The following is a 20,933-nucleotide window of genomic DNA, read 5'->3' as shown; positions in this document are numbered from 1 at the left end:
TGTGCAGAGTAACATAGTGTTCTCCTGGAAGTAACACAGACTTCATATTTACCCCTGTAGTTTTGAACATTTATTCTGTGTGAAGCAAAATGTTGAAAGTTACAAATTTTTCTAAGGATTAAGAATGGAGACTTCATTTGATAGCGCTGTATATTCATACATACCAACAATATGATTGGCATTAATTTTTTTGCAAGCATATTTTCATACGTGCCCATACAAGTTCCACACATTTGTGTTTTCACCAAGTTTTTGTTTCATCATTGCCGTGTTGCTGTCTCCTTCAATAAATAATGAATTTGATTTTGTTTACATGTACAAAAATGTGGAGAACAAACAATTTTTGCTACCAAAACTATGCCAATGTTTTAACTAGAACAAAGTTCATTATGTGTATATGTATTATGTAAACTTCTGTACATACAAGATTGATGATATTAAATGAATTGAATTCTTACAACATTGTTTCATTTATCCTTTCATGAATGATATTGATGACTATCCTTATAGATTATTAGGAGTGATTTCAGGAAGCTGAACTAACAGATGGAAGTGACGTTTATTGCAGAACATTTTGGACGTCCACAGAAAATTAACATTGAAACTTAAAACAGTATTGCAGCATAGTTCCCCCACCCCCCCCCCAAAAAAAAAGAGAAAAAAAATGAGAAAGGATTAAAGATAAAATAACATCCTTCAGAAAAAATCTCTGGATAAATCAATGTTTATACAATGTAGAATAAAAGTAATCGAGACAAAATCCCAAATTAGTCAGCTTTTGACAGTTTCAAATTGGCAGGAGTTCAGTGAAGAACAGGTTTGTCATATTTGTATTTAATTTTACTGAAGACCACTAAGTTTTCACGATATATCATTAAGATGTAAAAAAATGTACAATGTATTATGAATTTGTGTATAATAATTTGTGTATATTCAAGAAGAGACTGCATGTGGTATACCTACACAGTGGGCGATATATATAATGTGTGTTTTCTTCGGTTTCCTATGCTGAAAATTATTATTTGGATGAAAGTGCAATTGTTTGTGATGGAATGGGTGAACATCATCTGTGACACCTATGTACTTTTCTTTTCTGCAACAAATTTAATCTAATCAGTGACATGAAGAAATGATGTTACCCGTGAGTTTAACATTGCTTAATCTTCATGGATATCTTATTTTGAGAGGAATGCAAATTAAATGCAAAATACACACATTGAAGTCTGTGTTCTCTGTGGTCTGTGCATTGTTTTAGATTTGTGCTGGTGGAATACATGAAGTTTAAAAGTACAGTGCAAGTAGAGATGTTGATGTCTGTCATTTCTGTATGCCAATACAATGTATATGTACTTTATACCACAAGAACAAAACAAAATAAAAATTACTGTGTAATTTCAAAGTCATACAGAGGGTTCTTGTGATAAACCTGACATTCATAACACAAACTTCAGTGTTCTGCAATTCTGGTATGAAACACTTTAAAATCAAAAGAGAAAATCTTTATGCCGTATTAATTGTCTCTTTAAAAAAAAAAAATCTATGTGCCCCCATATATTCTTGAAATATGTTTAGTCTCTTTTGCATGCACTATTTACCCTAGATAAAGAGTTGCAATCGATTTGAATCGTAAGTCCCCAAATCGATGACAACTTTGCCATTGATTTCAAACCATCTTATCCGATAGTTGTCATTGATTATAAATCAATCAAGTTTTAAGTTGCTTTTGCATGGATTAACGTTGGTGAAGATTTGATGAGATGATTATGATAATAAGGTTTATGTAGGTTTTTTTTTTTTGGGTATATATGTATGCCTATATGTGTATTTGTATAATTTATTATATTACATTTTAATGCGGATTATTGTATTAATACTGTGGATGATAACTACATCACTGATGTTATTGTAACACAGAAATAGTATTATGTATTGATTTTTTTTAATTGATTGATCACCGGTAATATTTGATATTCTATGTGCGATATGGGTTGCAATAATGTAAACTCTAATATTGTTGTTTTGTACCCCCATGTACGTGTCTAAACCTGCCATTTGTTTTGAATGAAACGGTGGACCTGGTTCTTTTGTATATTTGTTATTCTCACACTTGAACTTGTATAAAGTCATGATTAAACAACAATGTATATATATATATATATATATATATATATATATATATATATATATATACGTATATATATATATATATGTATATGTATATATATGTATCTATTTTGTATATATATATATGTGTGTGTGTGTGTGTGTGTGTGTGTGTGTGTGTGTGTGTGTGTGTGTGTGTTTATATAATATATTTATGTATACATATAGGCCTATACAACATATGTTAGAGAGAGAGGGGGAGAGATTAGTTAGCATGTTGGTTCTACTACACAAGAGATGAAAAGGGGAGACCAGTAAAAAATGCGTTATCAACCTCCAACAAAATTTGATGTTTGTACGTAATTTTCAACGCGTCACATGCTTCTCTTTCAGGGTTACACTCAATCTGAACGAAAAACATCTACACACAAACAAAGCAATGAGCAGGTTGCAAACAACTACATACCACTCTGAAAGGTCAAGGAAAAGAAATTCCTTTTAGATGAACAAAACATCCTGTTTTTTCTAAGTTATCTCCTATAAGGCTCTGCTTACATAATCCGTTAGGCTATACTGATGTCTCACCAAGATAGAGTGTGCTCTAATGCACATTCATTTATAGAGTGTCAAAAATATAGCAGATTTTGTAGCAGGTGGTTCCACTAATTAATCTCTAGAGCATCGTATTAGCGAAATGTGTCATACACAAAGTCAGTGTATTTGCTATCTGTGATGAACGTGTCTATAGCAGTGGACTCATAATTCCCGTTAGATGAAGTGTGTGCGTGGTGGACTCGCCTCCAATGCATTCATGCATGTCTTATACGTGGACCGAGAAGCGCATCTGTAATAAGATGACGTCATGTCGTCGCCGTGGATAATGATGATGATGCTCGGGATGCGTGCGTTGGGAGAAGGAGGAATGGTTATAATAGTGTCGTGCGCAGTACCTGCGTCTCGGGGCTTCTGAAAACATCCTACGTGTCCGCCATCCAACAGCATTGCACTGTCTGTCTGCTTTTGGGCAAAATTATTATACCGTCTCGCATATTTTACCTTCAAATCATCAAAAAACACTGTTCTCATCACCGCGGGCAAGCATCTTCAATCAGTAAGTATATTTCCATATTCCTATTTTTGTGCTACGTGTGCTAATTTCTGTCTGCTTGACGTGAAAAAGGTGTACATTTGCATTAAAATGGAAGCTGTTACTCAGTTATTTGGACATTTGGTCATCTGTCGATGAAATCCTTTGAATTTCAAGATCCTGACACCAGCCTCTCCACTTATTTCTGTAACATGATAAACTGAGTCCTCTGCTTTTTATTACTTATTTACTTTTTTTTTGTCGTTGTTGAAATTGATTTGCCCAAGTCACCGCCACTCGTCCATCTGTCTGAAGGTGGTTGGCGTGGAGCGTAACACATGCTCTATAGCACAAAGAGGAATATACGTGTATGATGCTGAAATGCACAATATGGCGGTCAAATGCATCCGCCACTGCAAAGATTCGATTACAACTGTATGCCTTACCACATGGTAATTTGCATAAATGCTGCTATCACGTAATCTCGTAAGCCAATTCGACCTCAGAATCTCCACAGATCATTTATTAAAATCAATTTCAACAGTTATAATTTCCTAAGGATCCACCATAGTTGGGTCTTGCGATAACTATAAGAAGCAGTTTAATTCCTGGGTGTATTTATATCATCGCGGTTGTTAGTGTGAGTGAAACAACAAACAACGTTCTGTCCTCATTAATGTTGTTTAGGCATGATACTGACATGTATCACAGGGGCCGCGGAAAGGGAGCGCATACACACACACACACACACACACACACACACACACACACACACTGCAAAACCTTCCGCGGCCCCTGTATTACAAGATGGGTGACTACAGTGACAGATGGTAATTCTAATGATTTAGTGTATGATGGCAGTCAAACAATGCAATATAAAATATTTAAGTTTATAAAGTGCAGTACTTTTATTCTTGTGGTGAAATTGTTATCGTACGTGTTCTGATTATGAGAACTTTCAAATAGGCGTGCGTAAAACCTGACGTTACAGTCTGACTTTGTAACAAATCGTTATATAGAGTTTTGATCTATCTTAAGTTCGTTTGAGTCACATCTAGCTATTGAGTTATATATTTGCGATGTGTTTTCCAGTCAGAGACAAGTTAAGATGACACACGGCCAGGTGCCACAGATGTCTTTTGCCAAAGTTTTACCTATCCTTGCAATGGGGTAACTTATCTGCAAAGTAAGATTAAGAAATATGTATGTGAATATAATATATATATATATATATATATATATATATATATATATATATATATGCGAGAGATCGATCCCGACCGAAACGCACGGGGTGTCTCATTGCGAAGCTTGAATATGTGGAAGAAATCAAGTTTGAGGTGGACGTTCCTCTCTACTTTTCCCTTTATTCAAACTTTCGGCATGATGTGTGGCCTTCATCAGAATCTACCAAGAGAACATACAGTATTATTTCAATAATTGTCGAGATGGCATAATGTGCCATGATGTAATAATTGCAATGTTATACAGTGTAATATCGTTTAATTCAATAACAATTACCTTTACACAAATCAATCCATTACTTCAACAATAAGATTCAACCTAACATTATCTCATAAACAGAAAAGTGATGTGTATCATACAAAAAAAAAATAGATTCAATTCCTATATATCATACTTGCAAAGTACGATAATCGTACTTCACCATCAATTTCCACATGAAGTATGATGGGTACAGTCATACATTTAGCCGATTTAGTGTTATCTGAGTCAGCATATATATTTGGATATTGTCAAAAGAATAAGATAACTGAAACAACTTCTGAATTATGTTTACTTTCCAATCAGGTGTCATGGGTGTGGTAGCAATGATGACATTGTATGGAATTACATGGGGAATAAATACTTTGGTTAATTGTGGGACGTCTTGCATCACAGCAATGTGCGGATATGTAATACCATGTACAGACTCATGATCTGTCAACAAAATGTTACAGTGAATGCTAACAAAAACAAATTCCATGATTGAATGAATATGATTTGGTGAATATATCTGTGTATGATATTGCACTTACTACATTATGGCTCATTATACCATCTAGACAATTACTTTAATGTGTTCTCTTGGTAGATCCTGATTACGGCCATGACAGGCCGAAAGCTTCATAAAGAGGAGAAGTAGAGAGCAACCTCCACCTCAAACTTGATTTCTTCCACATTACAGTTATACATATGATTTGTAAGCTGAATTCTAGGCTTCGGCTGATATGTTTTCTGCTTTTCTGTTCAATCCATGCATGGGACAAGATTAGTTTGTATAGGAATTCTGTGTACTCCATTATTCCTGTCGGTCCTGGTTATTGTCTTCTTCATCTCATTTGAGACTCTGTCTTAAGAGAGTGTAAAATGTGATGATGATTATACGACAATCTCATTTCATTAAAATCTCGAAGTACCCAACTGCACAGCGTACGGGATGATTTGTAGTTAAACCCATGCACTGAAGATGAAAGCTGACAAATCCATGGTATTTTTGGAATGGTGTGTTGCTTGCACACCACTTTGTTTTGAAACGGAATTACGGAAACATGATGAAAATTGAATCTTCGCTGATATACATAACGGGAGGCGACCTCTCAACATTTGTATATGAAATGTCATTAATAGCAGTTGGTATCAAAATAACATGTTTCAGATTAAGTCCAGGCTGGACCTAAGTTTTGCATTGGGAATAGATATCTTCCTCTGATATCGCAAAGTGTGGTTTTTGTATACCTCTTTTGCTTCCTTCCTTTTCTGGTTGATTATGTATGTTCTGCGATGGAGATAGCGTAAAATTGATTCCGATGTCTTGACTGGTCTACCAGAGAGCATTTTAAGTATTGCATTTGCATTTGCATTCAAGTTCAAGTTCAAATTTATTTCGTTTTTCCACAATGAAATAATATAAACGTAAGTCTCACTTTCTTGAGTGACAGAAACAATGCATGTAAAGTTGTACAGAGAAAAACAAGAATAACTGAAAAAAAAACCTACAGTAGCGATACATTGCAATAGTTGCTGAGGTAAGGATAGTGAAAATATGCACTGTGTGAAAAAAAGGGACCCACTGAAAAGACATTCTCTCAGACGAACTAAAAAGAGCATTCTCTCAGACAAACTTCTTCTTCGTTTAAATCTTCACGAGTTTGTACAATTTTCCTGTCCTTTTGTCCTCCATCAGAAAATGTGCTGTAATTATCATCATCTGCATGCAGTTAGTCAGTGGTTTCAAAGTGAGAGCGATTTACATAATTACGCCATCTATCTCGGCGCCACGGTCCATGCACGTGACAGATTAATGTGCGATTGGTAAACGACATAAACCATATTTATGCGTCACATCCTGTTTAATCCTTTGTTCTATATCACCTGTTTGTTTTTGATTTTCTTTGTTTTTTTTGTTTTATCTTAATTGGTGTTGTTGTTGTTGTTGTTTTAATTTGTTTGTATTGTATTTTCGTGTCTTGTGTGTGTGGTTTTTGTTTTGTTTTGTTTTTAAAGCACTTCTCTCTCTATCATTCTGTTTGTGGGCGTTCTCTTCCCCACAGGGATGCTCTACGTCATCTTGAACCTGCTGCTCCTCGGGGCTCTTGTCGGGAGTGAATTCGTTGGTTTGTCCCTGAAGGACAAGCTCGCCTTGAAGGACCTGCTCATGGGAGGCAACTACTACGATTTTCCAGTCGGCCCGTCACCACGTGACCTGGAAAATACCGCCACCAACTCGAAAGTTGTGATTCCCCCGCTGACATTCATTGCTGGTTGGTGTCTTTTACTTTCACTAATATACATTGTCCACAGTACGGAGATTCACACACACACACACACACACACACACACACACACACACACACACACATTTATACGCCTACTCATCAACGCACACACACAACACACACACACACATATTTATACGCCTACACATAACGCATAATACTATTATACTCAATACAACACGTATACCATGTACATATTATACAAGGTTTGAAGAAAAAAAAGACACACGCCGTTTTCATTTTTTTTTCACGTAGGGGCATCATCTAAATTATTAGAGAAAGATGAAAATCTTTTCAGCGATACTGCACTCATTTCATAACAAGAAATATTTTTGAAGATACCAATGAAAATGTATAGATTATGATGCTTTTCAGCAGCTTTTATCTTACATGAAATGTATACATGCATCTCTTCATGTACATGTGAATATGTGCGAAATATTCATATCTATCAGCTTACTTTCAAATGATTTTCTTTATCTGCTCATTTTATTATCATCCTGTTTAAAATTTAGCATGAAAATTAGAGACGTTTCCGCTCTTCATCCTATTAAGGTGGTGCCGGTGAGGGTGTCCAGCATCTTGGAGCCGAGGGTGACATCCCCAACAGGCAGAACCCGATACCGGAGGTGTCAAGTCAGTACGACAATCCTCCCAACCCTTGCCCGCAGCTGGAGGATCTCACCAGTAAGACCATGGAGTTCTGTTTAATTTTTTATTTCATCTTTTGCTTTCTGTGAGGTTTCAGACTCCAAAACCGAAATACATGGTCAAGCGTTGCTCCTTCACCTTAAGTTGTATATTCAGGGCCAAACCACCATAATTTTACACCACAATGATTATTGTCCAGTTGTTTTTTGAGGAAAGTGTTGGAGAAATGCGATTTTGATTTGCTTTCAGACTTTTAACAAATAATCATGATATAAGAGCACGATCAGCATGAAACCTGTTTCTGAACATCCTGACAGACGAATACGGACTTCTATTTCATGTACGTATTTGTATTCACTTTATTACATCATTCTAATATGCTTTTTCACCTACTTGCACAAACGGCTATTGTTACTTTGAACAAATGTATCTTTGTATATGGAAAATAATGTAATGAAATGAAATTCATTGTTAACTCCTTCTTCTTGGTTAGTTCTCTATAGGGAATTGACATGGGTGACAGTTGGTATCTAATTCGTGAAACAAATAAACAATCGAATACAATTACGAGAAAACGTCCGCATGATTACCGTTCATTTACTGTAAGTTTCTTTGTGCCATTTTCGTTCTTTAAATGATCACAAAAAAAGTATCTCTTTGTCCTGCCACACAAATGAATATAATCTTCTTTAGTTGCGGGTAGAACTTTGTGACATTTATGATAACTTACCATTTTCACGCCTTGCAGAAATAACTCAATGTATTTGCTTCCTTGGCAAAAGATTTTGGAAGGTGTTGCTTCGTTCGATAAAAGAAGAAGAAGAATTTGATCGTTTGTAAATGATCGTTTGTAAATGATCGTTTGTAAATGGATTGACATATCTGTCAGAAAAAAAAAATCATACTACTTTGTATTTTTTTTTACTCCTTAATGTCCCACTTGGCTTCCCATGGAATCAAGTATTGTGAAGATGATAGAATGGTTCATTATCAACGTGTACGTCCCACCCCCCCCCCCCCGATAAATTGACCTTTGGAGCATCAGTATGGTACCCGTGTGTCCTCTAAACCGTGGTCTCAAATGATTTATGAATATCAATAAATGCAAAATGAAACTATGGCAGAAAAATGATCGATGTCGATGTCTTATACATCCGTTTCTTCTTCGATGAATGATTCATGAGTCTATCCATCTCTTCAAAGATAAAATGCGTGTCTACTCCAAGATCCACCGCCACCAGGTGTGTGCCTGCGAGAAGGGCTGGGACGCAGGAGAACGGAGAGACTGCTCCGAGGGTAAGTTGGTGCCATGAAGTGGTGAAGAGGGTATTATTTATGCGCCATGATCCCTGTGCTCCACTAGGGGAAGGGAGCAAAGTTCCTCTAGAGACTCTTTTTTCTTAACCCTCTAATTCTTTTTATTATATATATATATATATATATATATATATATATATATATATATATCGGCTACCGTTTTAGCTACTATATTTTGCAAAGACGATGCTAGTCACCGAGTTCCCCTTTGATCACTTTTGCAGACTTCTTTTCTTCTTTTTTTAAATCAGCGATCTCGTGATTTGAGTAAATATAGTTGCTAATGTTGGGCACATTATTATCGTTGTACTTAATCATTTAGTCTTATACAGACATGTCAGAGATACTAGTAGGTTGAATTGTTTACCACATGCATATGGGAGGGTTATCCTCCATGTCCTTAGACAGTTGGAACAGGATAATTTTTTTTTTTCTTTTAACGTTTAAAGGGATGGTATAGTTTTGGTTGAGATGGAAATTAGGGTTTTAACTTTTTACGAGACAATTAGAAAACTTCTTATTTGAAATATAAAAGAGCATACAATCCAAGAGGAATAAAATGTTTATTTGACAAAAAAAAAAAATCAATCTGAAATAGCTGAGATATCTGGAAACAAAGAGGTCCTTGTTTTACTTTTTTTTTTATCCCAGCGATTTCAAAACCGAATTTCATCAAATAAACTTTGAATTCCTCTTAGATTGTATGCTCTTTTTTATTTCATATGAGTGCTTTCAAATTATCTTGTAAAAAGTTAAAATCTGAATTCCCATCTCATCCAAAACTATATCATCCCTTTAATGTCCCTCATATTCGTATGTTACTGAAATGAAATTACATTTTATGTATGATATTGTTCATCATTTGCAATATTATCAAGCTGCAGTAAGTATAATGGAAGAGATGGAAGGGGTACATTTCTCACATTCTAGAGCGAGTTTTACAAAACAAGGTCTAACACACTATTGAACAGAAATAAATTTGTGCGTTTTTTTTTTAAAGTTTTGTGTTCATCACTTTTGTGTTCCATTCAAATGAATGTGATATTGTAGGTATCACTGATGTGCATTGCTAATTTCTCGAAACTTTTGGTCACAATTCACAGCTCCTAAGTGCTGTCTGCCTAACATGCCGAATGATGCAGAATTCGTGAACAGATATCAACAGTCCACCAGATCTCTGAAAAACAGGCAAATCTTCTCCCAGACCAGGGTCAGTATTCAACGTGAAATAATAATTATCAACCTGCGTTTTCAAGTTATTTTTAATAATTTGAATCAAATGCAAGAACAGAACTGCTCGAGTGAAAGTTTCATTAAGTCAGACAAAAGAAAAGAGAATAATTGAATAGAATTCAGAAGTTTGTATGTATTTTCCCTTGGAAATTGACATTGGTCAAGGTTAGATAATAGTGCATCGTACATGAAGTGACAACTGTAAGTTTCTTAGTGCATTCATAATTCGATATTGTTATTATCCATTTCAACATGAATTTAAAAAGAAATAATATCCTTACATACTTCACATTTTTTTTATATTTGTAACGAACACCTTAAAGGCATAATTTACCATTTGCAGAATAAGCAAAAACCCAGCATTAGTGCTTTAGAATAGTTCTAAAATGTGAGTTAGGGATAGAAACAACCACTGAAAAAAATTGAATCCGCATAATCGATGTTAAGTATTGTTAGATACACAAAATGTGAACAATAGTTTTAATAAAAATGTTTCCCGACTAAACAGTCTACAGTTACGGTTAAATGAGAAAAATACTGATATCTTCTTATATTTTAGGCTTTATTGCAAAAATCTTATATGGTTATAGGATGTTTTGTCATACAACAGACCTACACATATGTATCAAATGTGATATCTTGAACATTTTTTTAAATCACTGCTCCCAAAGGTAAACGGGACCTTTAATGAATTTATACAGGGTGCATGATATTACAGTTGATACTGACAAAAATAATAATTCTACGATAGGTTTGTTATGCAAATATTTTGAAGGAAGAGGTGAGACAGTGTATTTATCACGGACTTGTCACTGCTTGTCTGATCAATTTATGCATACAATTTCAGATTAATGACTAATTGACAAATTCTCCTTTACAATTCCATAACACTTTTCTAATACTTTTCCGCCATTGATATTGACGTCAAGTTCGATCATTATTCTTTTTTAGCGTATACTAATAGTTTGGTTGATATGGCACCGACGTGCGATGTGATATGTTATATAGTTTATATGTTTACATTCTAATATTCTAGTTAGTATTGTTCATAGAATCAGTATCAATATCAATGAGTAAATGTACAATAGTACAATTGTATATAGAAGAATTTGAAATGAATATGTTTTATTGGTATGGCAAATTGGTGCTGTTGTTGTTTTGTCCCAGTGTTCCACGTCTTACAAGCTTGGCTTTCTTAGTGGAACACTGTTTTCCATTGTTGTGGTTATTTACAATTTTTATTGCCATGGCAATATCCATTGTTTCTTTTTATGATATCATTCGTGCATATACTTTATATTGTATTTGAGAAAAAAAATCCTTTATCAGACGAGTGTAAGAAAAATGAAAAAATTGTATCACTTTGGATTATGTCAACTTTTTCTTTTCTTTTTGATGATGGAAATAAATACACTATTGAAATTGAAATTGAAATTGAAGTTTCATAGGAAGATATCTCTTACGCTGACCAATGATCGACGATCTTTGTTTTGAACTATAGCTTGTACTAGCTCATAGGCACCTATATATGAATTTTTCACGAACCAACTACCGTGAATGAACGACTGACATTTTCATACAATATGGGGGGGGGGGGGGGAAGAATATCATAGTATGACGTCATTGGGTATCCCATGCTACCTATTATCCTATGTTGATGAAGTTGCAAAAATGCTTACTTGTTCGCTTTTATCATGTATTCGTGTCTTTCTCTTTTTCAGTTCCACTCCACGTTTCAGCAAAAGAGTAAATCAAATGGCAGCTTAGGCGAAGCGGATAAACTTCTTACTCCTGCTGGCATTGTTGTTCTGAAAAGAAAATCCAACATGATAGCTGTCTTCAAGAGCATTATTATTGATTATAGACATGTTATGACTAATAGAGAGGTGATGATCATCCCAAGTTTTAAATTCTCTCCACTGTGTGTACAAATATAGAATAAGTATTCCACCGGAAACAAGCGGGCTGACCACTCGGCCAAGAAAACCCCTGTCTACAAGAGGGTAAGTAAATCATTTGAATGAATGCTACTTTTTTATTTTAATTGCACTTTAAGCGATTGGAACACCTTTTAGATTATCCCGTTTTCTGCATGCTTCACTATTTCTGCGTACTCCGCCGATACACCATTCAAAGTTATCTTTTTGTCATAATATTGCTATACATAATTATGTAAAAACAGAGTTTGTGGTTATTGTTGTTGGTTCAATCTAATAGTAATCTCTCTAGAAAAAAAAAAAGATCATGAAATTTTCATTTCTTCAGAGTGCTTATCACATTCATGAAGGAATTCCAGTACAGATTTCTTCTCTGTGCTTTCTGCAGACTGTAACACACTATATAAAATTGTTGACCAACAATTTTATATCATGACTCCATTTTCCAATACTTGAAAACATTGTCTACAGTTCTAAACCGATGGCGTCATCAAACAAAAATATAGAGGGTTTTGCAGATTTTCTTTCTTGCAAACATCAAAATCTATAACAAGTAAATATTTCTATAAGCAATATATATAACCATGCGGATAGTTATTTTGTCTTCTTTTTTATATGTAGATGTTTTGTAGATTAAAAAAATAGTAAATCCCTTTCGGAATGTTATCAACCTCTATAGGGAAATCTTGGAAGTGAATTACTCTCATTGCGGAAATTGACACAATGTAAAAATGGAATCCCTTCTCCCGCGATGAATATGTTACCCCTTCCTCAGAATCAATGAATAAGAAGGAGTGAGCGCTGGACGACCAGCAAATTAATTATTGGCATGCATGTATTGGGTTTCTGTACATAACAAAGTCTTTCATATTCGTAACAACAATATTGATTGAGCTTTGTTTTTATATGCAACACCTTTCTCAAATGCCGTGTGTGTCCGTTTGTTTGATTTGCTCCCTGTGTAGAGCGCTAATCCATTTCTGGAAGGCAACATGCTGAATAACGTAGCCAAGAAATCTCCGAATATGATGGTAAGGATCGAAACGTTGTCATTGTAAAAATGCACTGTTCATTTCATATTTAATGGGGTCATTCCATATGAGCTCGTCACCCACGAGTCATACGGCCCACGAGCTTGACATTTAAAAAGATCTATATCCATGAGTCAATATACACTCACGAGTAATAGGTCCCTACAACCCACGAGGCCCTTGAACTCGACATTAGGAAAAAAAAAAGAGCTCCATGATTTAATGTCCGGCTGGTGGGTCTTTTTGCGTAGTGTCGAAGTCGTGCTCCTAATTTGCCTATTGTCGAAATCATGGGCCTTATTTGCCTGTAAGTGTCTAGCCAGTCGAGGTATATTTCAGTTGACGTTGAGTTCGTGGGTCTTGTTCATTTAGTGCCTAACTCGTGGGCTGTATGGCTCGTGAGCTGTATAACTCGTGGGTTGTATGAGTCGTGGACAGTATGACTCGTGAGTATTGAGCTCGTGACGTGCACCCACATACTGGTGTCTCAATTTCGAAGATTGTCTGACTTTGTAGACTGAGCTGTAATAGTGTATAATGATGTTCAAATGGACGAGAAAAAAACAATTAAGCATGATTATAATTATTTTAAACCTTTGAAAATTACACAGTCACTATCTGAAAGAACACAACCTTGCATAAAAATTTTCTCGGGAATTCTATTCTCACACTATACTCTCTGAGAGTTAAATTGAGTGGGGTATGATTTTGCGGGAAGTCACTCATTTTCTAATGCTTCGAAACATTTCCTGTATGATGCATAGCATTAAGACGCAAAACATGTTTTACCAATACAGAGTAATGAGAGTTCAACTTCCACCCGAACGACTTGATTAATTAATCTCTCAATGCCATGCTCTTTCTTCTATCCTCCTCAGAACGCATACGTCAATCCCTACATCTACAATCAACCCCGCCTGCACTCCGTGGTGGCCAAGAAAGCCCCACTCTATTCCGGCTCCAAGCCAGTGATGTAGACGAAAGGATGGTTGCATAATAATCAGCATTGATTTTCTCCTTCACCATGCTATAGGTTCTGTTCAATTCAATCATCAGTTATACGTTCATTTTGCTGGGGGGGGGGGGGGGCAACGGACCGCTCAATTTTTGTTGTTTTTAACTTTGTACATGTTTAGGTTCAAAGCCGACACTTCTCACATCACTTGGAGACATTCAGCAGGATTTCTATAATGAAATGGTGAAGGAAAGATAAGGAGGAAATGTTTTGAAATCAAGGAAATCTCTTATTTGAACAATAAAACTTGTCCGTGATTTATTTCAGTGATAATCATTCAAATTTTCTTCAAATGACATCATTGTTTTATTTTACGTGTTATTACTATAATTATTCTCGTCATTTACCTTTGTCATTATTATGGTGATAATGATGAAGTATTATTATTCTTGTTGTTATTACTTTTACCATGGACCTAGGTCCATGCTTTTACAAACATTATTATCATTATTACCTATTAATCTTTTTATGTATTTATTTCTACGGTTGGTAATAGTAAAAATCTCGGTGCTTGGTCGAAAACACAACAGGGGTGCTCGTGCAATATACATTGATTCAATTCGGTAAAATAGCTCATCTTTGTTCTTGTCATCATATTAAAGGAAAAGTGGACCACATAGCGATTGCATACATCTCGTTCACTCAAAACAAAACCAGTGGGGAAAGTTGCCGTTGCATGTCTGTCCTATCATTATCATTATTATTATTATTATTATTATTATCATCATCATCATCATCATCATCATCATCATCATTATTTCTATTATCACTCTATCGTTAGTTGAAAACATTTCTTTAATTTCTCACTATCATACCTGTTGTCCAGTAAACAAATAGGTTGTGAAACCATACTTGATAGTTGTTGAATCTTATCTTTTTATTTCTTGTTTATTTATTAATGAATTTATTTATTTATCTAATTTCCTTTTTGGTGTAGGCATCCATCCTCGTGCACTATCACTTGTTAAACTAAGCGTCTGTAATCAAGAAGATTTCGTGTATGGCTGCATGCCGGAATTCAATCAAAAAATCAAAGAATAAAAAGAGAAGAATATCGCATGATTTCAGAATTAATAGTGTAGATAATTGTGTAATTTACATATTGTAAATAAGATCACGTATCACGTATAAGTCTGATTTATGATGAAGGTCTCAATCTGATCATGATCACTATAGATTGTGTCAATGTTGTGGAGGGATTAGGATTTACCACAACTGTTGATTTTTAAATGATGGGGATGTGATTGCCGCTTCATAGGTTTTGATATAATTTGGTGGTGTCAGTGGACGAAAACAAAAATACAATATACATCTTGTTTCTATCATCTAAGCTTTTCAAAGGCGCAGCTGCTGACGCCTTGGACAAACTTTGCTGTCATGGCTTGTTTTGAAAAAGAAAAAGAAAATCAATTTCTTCGAAGCATGTAAGAGTGAATGAAATTGTTGACTGACGTTTGTCATGTCACTGTGCGTCTATTCAGCTTCGTCATGTCAAATTCTGAATGACTGTGTCAATTTTTGAACTTAGGTCACCCAAAATAATGCCAATATTTGTAAATAGTACCAATATGGATTTCACAAGAGGTGACTCATCGTAAAAAAAACACGTAACTACTATTATGAAGATATATGATGGATAACTAAGAACTAATTATAGGAGTACATGTATATATAGATATATTCAATATTCAGCTTGGGTATCATATACAGCTATACAGTCAAAGAGATTGTAGTCCTTTTCCGAGTACTTATGGAGAATCAAATAGCGATATAGTACTGCTAAAAGAAAAAAAAAACATAATAAGCTTGTTAAGTGATTTACAAAAGGACAAATCATTAAACAATTTGAGGTTGATTATATGATATTGTTTAACTTTGGCGGGAGTCAGTAGTGTACTGCGTAAAATGTTATGATATCGTCTGCTCAATATTCCTAATAGTGTGGGTAAGGAAATTAATTTTAGTCATGATCTCTTGTCAAAGCAAACCGATCATTTTGATTATGATCCGTGAGTTTCATCATGTCCATGTCACTATCGAAAATATACATCATCATTTGAAAAGAAAAAAAAAATAGCCTTAAAGATCCAACCTAACAATTTTATAGCTAAACAGGGATAAGGATCACCTATGCACATAATGCAAGTAAGCAAATGCATTGATGTATATCAAAGAATCTGTAAGAGTAAAATTGTCATTTATGAACGGAGAATTGTTATCACACAGGAATTTGAAAGTTTTGGAATCGATAGAAATAACACCCCTGATCTAAATCAATAAACGAATCTTAATGAATAACTCAGCCGTGTATACTTTTTTGTATTTGTGCACTCTGAATAGTTCAGATTGTTACGCTAACAGAATATGTTCAATGCATCGTAATTGTAAAGATATATGATAGAGACATAAACACCTGTCGGAAGGGCAATGTGTGACGTCACAATATCACGCTGATTCAGTTAATTCAACAATGACACTGCATGGTGTTGATTTGACATTGCTGCTGTTAATTTCAATGGTATAACACCCTTCGATTGTGAACAGGAGAACACACCCTCTGATGTTACGGTGGTGTAATTATGTTAACATTTTTTTTTTCAAAAATCAAGTTCGTTATCTGAAAGTTCTTGTTCGTCTCGTTGAAGATTAAAATCAGCAAGAAGAACAGGAGATAATTACTTTAAAAGTAAATTATGTTTTGAAGTGACAATCGTTTGTGTTAATGTAACACCACAAATGAGCATTTTATTTCATAATACTTTATCTGTCTCCCAAGGTTTACTAAGTACTTATCTGAATTCCTCGACCCCAAATGGACTCAAAATACCATTTAGGAGTAGGCTCCTACATTGTATGCCAGTGGGCGCACCGCAGTCAACACTTCGACTTAAAGTATGGGTGGACACGAACGAAGTTCTCGTTCAAAACTAAGTCGGACAGATTTCGAGTCAGACGAATCTCTTCGAGAATAATACTAGTAATTGAGAATAACTGAGAAGCTTTATGTTACTACAGTCTTGTGGTAATAAGAATACCGCTTTACATGCACACAGCACGTACATTTTAGGGCTATACATTCTCTCCCAATACAATCATTGACAATGTTATCATGAATGTTGGCACTGTGTGTGTGTGTGTGTCTGTGTGTGTGTGTACGTAATAGACATAGACCAATAAAGATATTTGAATGAATGACTGAATGACTGAATAATTCTGACGATGCTGTTATTTTGTTGATCTGCCTGTTTGTTTATATACCTGACAACATTGAATAATTTTATGAACCAGCTCGGCATCTTATCTATAACTAATTACTCGAAATAATTGCAACCAGTTAGGCTGTGGCTAGCTTAGGAGCCGTCGCACTCAATCCAACAACGGCAACAACAACAAAGAAAAAAGGGAGAGATTTAAAAAAAAAACGGAAATAAAGATGGGGTGATGATGTCATCGCCGGTGATGAGATTTTTCCCGATGCACTCCGCAAGAATTTCTTACCCATATTGGCATGTAAATGAAATTTGTGCACATGATTAACTCGTTGACACAGAAAGGGTTAAGCGGTTTACTCTCTAAAAAAATCGAGTGAAAATATTCACTCTTGAAGGAGTGAATACAAAAAAGAGTGAATTTTGAGTGAAATTAGATTGAGTGAAAATATTCATTTTCACTCGTTTTAGAGTAACCATTGGGATCACTTCAAAATCTTCGAGTGATCCCTGAGGTCACTCCAAAACGAGTGAAAATAAATATTTCTACTAAAAATTCACTCTTTTTTGTATTCACTCCTTCAAGAGTGAATATTTTCCCTCGATTTTTTTTTTCTTAGAGAGGTGGGCTCTCTGCTGCCGACGAAAGCATTAGGGACTATGCTTTAGAATATGAGTGATACAAATGCAACAATTTTATGGCAGTTTCCTTCGATTTCAGTTTGGCAAACGAAAAGAGCACAGTCCACTTTCTTTATCTGGTGAAATTCTATTTATAGTGAAAGAATTAGTTTATAATGTTAATTGTATAATTGGTATCCCCGCTCAAAATTGTCTGAAGTTATTCTCTAAAGCGACATTGCATAAAGGAAATCGCCCCCCCCCCCCACACACACACCAAACAGTAGTCACGGTTGGCATATTATTAAAAAATACAATTTACCTCAAGCTACGGTCACAAAGGTTCGTACGAACGATGCGTTCGTACAAAATATGTCACTGTTCGTAGGAATTCTGGAGTTCGTAGAGATTCGTAGATGGGGAACAGATTCTTAGAAGGCCTTCTTACGAATTTCGTACGAACGCTGTTTAATTCGTAAGAACAACTTAAAACCTTTCAGAGAAACGAAATGATTTATGGCCCTAGAATTCTTACGTTTTTCGTAAGAATGACTAATTTGAGATATTCTTTCGTCAGACTTACGACCATCTTACGATTTCTTTTTGTCGTAAGATGGTCGTACGTGCAACTCACGGCACTCTCAAGTCATTCGTAAGAAGATTTACGATTTTTTTTTTTTTGTATATTTTGTCGGGTTGTTAAACATACGCTGCCGTGTCCTGTCGAAAATTCTGTAACAGTTGAAGATTTTATACTTCAAGATGGCAGTAGTGCCAAGGAGAGTACAACTGCAGCTGCATCTGCAAGTAGAGGAGGAGGTTGTTGCTCCAACTCTCCCCTCTCGCTTCTTCCTCCTCATCTCCCTCTTTTCTTTTCTTCCCCTTCCCTCTTTTCCATTTGATTGCATTCCCTGTTGGTCCCATATTTAACAGAAATGCTTTCTGGTCGAACACCTAGAACAAAGTGAAGATTTGAACTTCGCACATTAGGCTTTATACCCTTAAAACTCGACAGTTGCACATTAATATTGTGTACCAACGCCTTACGAGTCCCTTACGAACGCCTTACAAACCGGAAGAATTGTTCGTAAGAACGCCGTACGAATCTCCGTTCGTAAGGCATTCTTACGAAAGACGAAAGAGCCCTCTATGAACGACTTAAGGCGTTCTTACAATCATCGTAAGAATCTAAGGCTTCTAGAATATTGTCTCTCGACCCTGCAAAATCTTGCGTATTTCTTACGATGTTCGCACGGCGTTCGTACATCCGCCTTGCGAAGAGAGGGTTTCGTACGAAGTTAAAAAAAAAAAAAAAAATCTTGGACAAGACCATCGACCAGGCTACTAACTTACGAACGGTCTACGAACGCTGGTTTCGTACGGCCTTCCTAAGAAGATCTTACGAAATTGTCTAAAAATCGTTCGTACGGCGTTCGTAGCAGTTCGTAAAGGCATTTGTGACCGAGCCTTGACTAATATCTTCCAGCAACCAACCGCAGTGAGCATGCTTTGCCGCCCTCTGTTGATGATGCTAGCTTGTATGAATTTTTGTGAAAGAAAGAAAGAAAGAAAAAACATTTTCATTATCAAACAGAATATGAGAGGACATCGTTAGAATAGGCATTCAATATTTATAAACGGGGGGGGGGGGGCAAGTACCCCATGAAAACGGCACATTTCTAATTTCTCTCATAAAATGTGGAAGTATGATAACCATTATGATAATAATACGATATGCCATGAGTATTCATTACCTCAGCTGTTCATGAAAAATCATGAAAATAGAAATTTGTTTTTCATTGGTTCACAACACAACAAAAAATACATTAAACAAATACAATCATACAAGCTCTCATCCACATACAATACGTCGTACAGTATGTACAGCTGCACATGTAGATACAAGTACATTATACAGAAATTGCCACAATTATGATAGCATATTTATTATGACCATTTTATTCAACAGGAACAACATTCCAAATTTCTTAGAGTAGTTATTGATGAAAATTTAAGCTGGTATGCTCATATGAGTTAGATCTTTAGTTCAATATCTATAATTTAGTGTCGGAATTATCTCTAAACTATAGTTCATGTTACCTTTAAGCACTGATTTTGTTATACACTGTAATACCATGGTATTACCATATATTTCATTGAATTCATATTTGCCAAGATATTCGTTCTACCACATAATAATGTTACATTACATGACTCGTGTCCATACATTATGCATGCATAAACATACCTAATATAGGCATATTGTTTTTATATCGTCAACAATAATGAAACAACAATACTGCACATATTATACACTTTCACCCTATCTGTGATAACTCACCTTTGCACTCACGCATGTCTTGTATCGTAATACCCCACTCCGTTACACAATAATTAGATAATGTATTAAACGATTTGTAACGTAGTATAAACCATATGCTTTTCCAGAGACGGTCAAAAAATTCAAGCTTCAGCTTAAGACTATGGTTTCCTGCATTTTGTTTGTATTAATTCGAATGAACACTCAATGATTTTCCAACTATCTTTTTTTTTTTTTTTTGGGGGGGGTATGATTATTACTTACTATGTACAATATTTCATCATTGGTACATTCAATGATTATCTATTCATTTTGTGTTGGATATAACATGATTAGTATTGGAAAGTTGTTTGTTACGTTGTATATACTTGGTGAAAAATGCAGCAACAATATGAATGAAATCAAATCATGAGGATTGTTTTCTGTACAGGTAATTCCTGAACCATCCAAAACCCGTAACAGAAAAACATGATTCATATAAATCCTCCTGTATTTAATGGCTTTCGACCCAATAACTGAATAGGACAAGAATTCATAATGGTTTTGTTATAATAAAGAGTTTTATCGCAAAATAAGTTAGCTCCATTCATGAGACGTTCGCCTTGTTTGCGATTGAAACTATTAAAAAACAAC

The 20,933-nt window shown here is 35.2% G+C and overlaps 1 protein-coding gene across 2 annotated transcripts; it reads left to right on the top strand.

Moving 5' to 3' along the window:
• Nucleotides 1–3,029: 3,029 nt before the first annotated feature.
• On the top strand, nt 3,030–14,152 carry LOC139745472 (uncharacterized). 2 transcript variants are annotated; one of them, XM_071655867.1, is made up of 8 exons: nt 3,030–3,214; nt 6,742–6,951; nt 7,522–7,653; nt 8,821–8,913; nt 10,038–10,144; nt 12,105–12,170; nt 13,070–13,135; nt 14,014–14,152. In XM_071655867.1, exons 2-8 carry the CDS (start codon nt 6,744–6,746, stop codon nt 14,110–14,112), a joined length of 771 nt encoding a protein of 256 aa, XP_071511968.1. In that variant the 5' UTR covers nt 3,030–3,214; nt 6,742–6,743; the 3' UTR covers nt 14,113–14,152. The 2 variants fall into 2 exon arrangements, with proteins under 2 accessions (XP_071511968.1, XP_071511974.1); XM_071655873.1 differs by having other exon boundaries at nt 3,189–3,218.
• Nucleotides 14,153–20,933: the final 6,781 nt, after the last annotated feature.

Source organism: Diadema antillarum, unplaced genomic scaffold (genome assembly GCF_040938485.1).
Source record: "Diadema antillarum isolate AM-2024a unplaced genomic scaffold, OU_Dant_1.0 scf00000036, whole genome shotgun sequence".
NCBI lineage: Eukaryota > Metazoa > Echinodermata > Echinoidea > Diadematoida > Diadematidae > Diadema > Diadema antillarum.
This window is presented reverse-complemented; position numbering and strand designations above follow the sequence as displayed.

What these genes read in the sequence shown, in the direction of transcription:
- LOC139745472 (XM_071655867.1), top strand. Translation starts at nt 6,744, where the DNA reads ATGCTCTACGTCATCTTGAACCTGCTGCTCCTCGGGGCTCTTGTCGGG. An exon ending in ACGGAGAGACTGCTCCGAGG is followed by an intron (nt 8,914 to 10,037) that starts GTAAGTTGGTGC and finishes CACAATTCACAG; the next exon opens with CTCCTAAGTGCTGTCTGCCT. An exon ending in AGAAATCTCCGAATATGATG is followed by an intron (nt 13,136 to 14,013) that starts GTAAGGATCGAA and finishes TATCCTCCTCAG; the next exon opens with AACGCATACGTCAATCCCTA.